Source organism: Gavialis gangeticus, unplaced genomic scaffold (genome assembly GCF_001723915.1).
Source record: "Gavialis gangeticus isolate Ggan-Ray unplaced genomic scaffold, GavGan_comp1, whole genome shotgun sequence".
Classification (NCBI taxonomy): domain Eukaryota; kingdom Metazoa; phylum Chordata; order Crocodylia; family Gavialidae; genus Gavialis; species Gavialis gangeticus.
This window is the reverse complement of record NW_017729008.1, coordinates 17,722,488-17,724,868: the sequence shown is the minus strand read 5'-3', so window position 1 is coordinate 17,724,868 and position 2,381 is coordinate 17,722,488. Positions and strand designations below refer to the sequence as shown.

Genomic DNA, 2,381 nt, shown 5'->3' with positions numbered 1-2,381 from the left:
AGGTGTGAGGTGCCCAATCCTTGTTGTGGCAGCAAAGCCCCAGCCCCTTCCCCACCATCTGCCCTGAGGTACTCGTACCAAGCAAAATGACTTCACGTGCCACACTCTGGCACCCATGCCAGGGGTTGCCTACCTCTGATGTAGACACAGTAAAGAGATTTGCAAAAGAGCAGAAAACCCATAGTTTACAATTATGGAAAATGATACAGAATCTCTGTACACTGGCAAAGAAAGAAAACACCAAAAATGAGAACCAGAAAGAATAAAATTCTCTAAGCGGGAAGACAAGATGGTTACTTTGTGATGGGCGAGTACCTCAAATTGGATGATAGTATTCTCGTTCACGCTCAGATCCCTTGTTGTAATGGAATGTTCTCCAACTTCATTTGAAACAAATACCATAGCAGAATCTTCCTCCCTAGGAGAAAAAAAAAGGGTATTTAATGTCAATTTATTTCCAGGTTATTGATTAAAGGTGGATTCATTAACACTTACGGTGCTCCCTTTGAAGTATATGGGCAATAAAGCCCAATATTCCCACCAGGATAGAAAAACCAGTTATCTTCTTTAGGGCCAAAATCAAATGTATCCAGAAGGATAAAAGGACTCTTTAGGTTGTTCCCATCAATAATGAAGTCATCAATAATCCATATTTCTTCTTTCTTGCCTAAGAAAGAAGGGAGAATAATTTTCCTGGATTAACTGTCAGAAGGGAGAGCAAGAACAAATACCTATGGGTGCTTACAGAGGTTATCAATCATGCTGTAACTTTAAGCACTTTACACAAAGCACTTAAAATTACAGCATCATCGAAAGTAAAAAGATGTTTGGTGTCTGATGCTGAGGGCTCGGAGCCTCTGTGCATTGGCTGAGGCCAGGAGGCAGGGGATGCTGTAGCCTGCTCTGGAAGCCTGGCGACTAGACCAGCTGGTGTCTTCAGGCTCACTCCCCGCCTGCCCACGAGATACCAGGAGCCAGTTGAGCTGCTCGCGTTGTGGGGCTCTCTTGGGGGAGTGGATCCCCTGAGAAGTGCCATTGGGCACCAAGGACCCTCCCCCTGAGGGTGGGGGTGCCAGCCAGAGTCCCCCAGCCCTGGCTTGCTGCACTTTTCCTCTCCTTCCCTGGCTGCATAGGGAGGAGACTCTCTGTTTCCTCCATGTGGCAGATCAGGGGAATGATACGTAACCCTCGTAGGGAACTGTATACAAGTTCCCTAAGGCGTCACTTCTGTTTGTGCCCTGTGAGCCAGAGTCTGAAAGACTCAATCCACTGGTGAGGAGTTCTCCTCATGAATAGTTCCACTGCTTCCTTGGGAAGAGTCTGCATGAGGGAGTGCTCATTGGGCTATACAATAAACATGCTCAAAAATCAAGACAGGTTAATGCATGATAAAGCTGTGTTTTGAAAGTACTTTGCAGTAAAAATATATATAAAGTCTAGCATTGCTGTCTTCAGTACATTATAAAAAACAATTTGTTAAAATATTATCCAGAAGTGTAGTCTGACTACTAGTATTAAGTGCTATATTTTGTGACTTGAACTGAATAATCATCTCTGCACTATGCCTAAAACCTCTTCAAGAGAAAAAAAGAACCACTGCTGATATTCTCTGCATTCCTAAGACGGCTGTGGAATTCAATGCATCACACACGTGATATTTTTGAAGGAAGGATTGATTGGGAAAGTTGATGGCTTTTCCCAAAACTATTTCTTGCCAGATGATCCATGTAATGACCTTGGTGTAGAGAAGGATGAAAGATGGCTGCAGGGCCTTCTCTCTTGGTTACTTCCTATTTAAGGATATGTGCTGGATGGAAGGAATTAGCAGAAAGATAGATCGTGGTAGGATTCTTTAAATTGAATTTGAATTTGAATTGGGTTTTGGTTAATTGCTTGAAGTGGTACACTGTCCACATATACCCCAAAACCAAGTAATAAGAAACAGCCCAACAGACAAATAAGGAACAAAACCAGATGGTACTAATTACCAGTAATTTTGATATCATCATCGTACTATGAAATCTTTTTGAAGTTACTGAGAACAAATGAGATATTTCCTTTGTCTGTCTGTGTGTCTGTAACGCTTTGGGCCAACTGTGCATGCGCTGCTGCGAGGGCGGCCGGCAATTGGCTGTGCGGCCTGGGCTGTGCAGGCCCAAGTTTGAGCCGCTGCTGGGGAAGTTTATGGCGGCGACGAACACACCACGGCCACCTGAGCAGTGGGGCTTCCCCATGCCTCCCTGCCTGAGGGCGAAGGGAGGGATCACGGTGGTGGTGCCCCAGCAGGGAGGCAGAGGCAATGGGCAGGGAAGGAAGGAGGTGGATGCAGGCTAGGTGGATGCAAAGTGGTGCGGGGGGGGAGGGTAGAGTGGGGCCGGACC

The 2,381-nt window shown here is 45.7% G+C and overlaps 1 protein-coding gene across 1 annotated transcript in view; it reads right to left on the bottom strand.

Annotated features, from left to right (window-relative positions):
• RELN (reelin) overlaps window positions 1-2,381 on the bottom strand; it is a gene marked incomplete at its 5' end in the record, with an annotated part of 668,605 nt that overhangs the window by 88,586 nt on the left and 577,638 nt on the right. Inside the window, 2 exons of the mRNA XM_019509331.1 lie at window positions 316-418; window positions 496-667. Of these exons, the coding sequence (XP_019364876.1) occupies window positions 316-418; window positions 496-667 (275 nt within the window). The remainder of the gene's footprint in view (window positions 1-315; window positions 419-495; window positions 668-2,381) is intronic.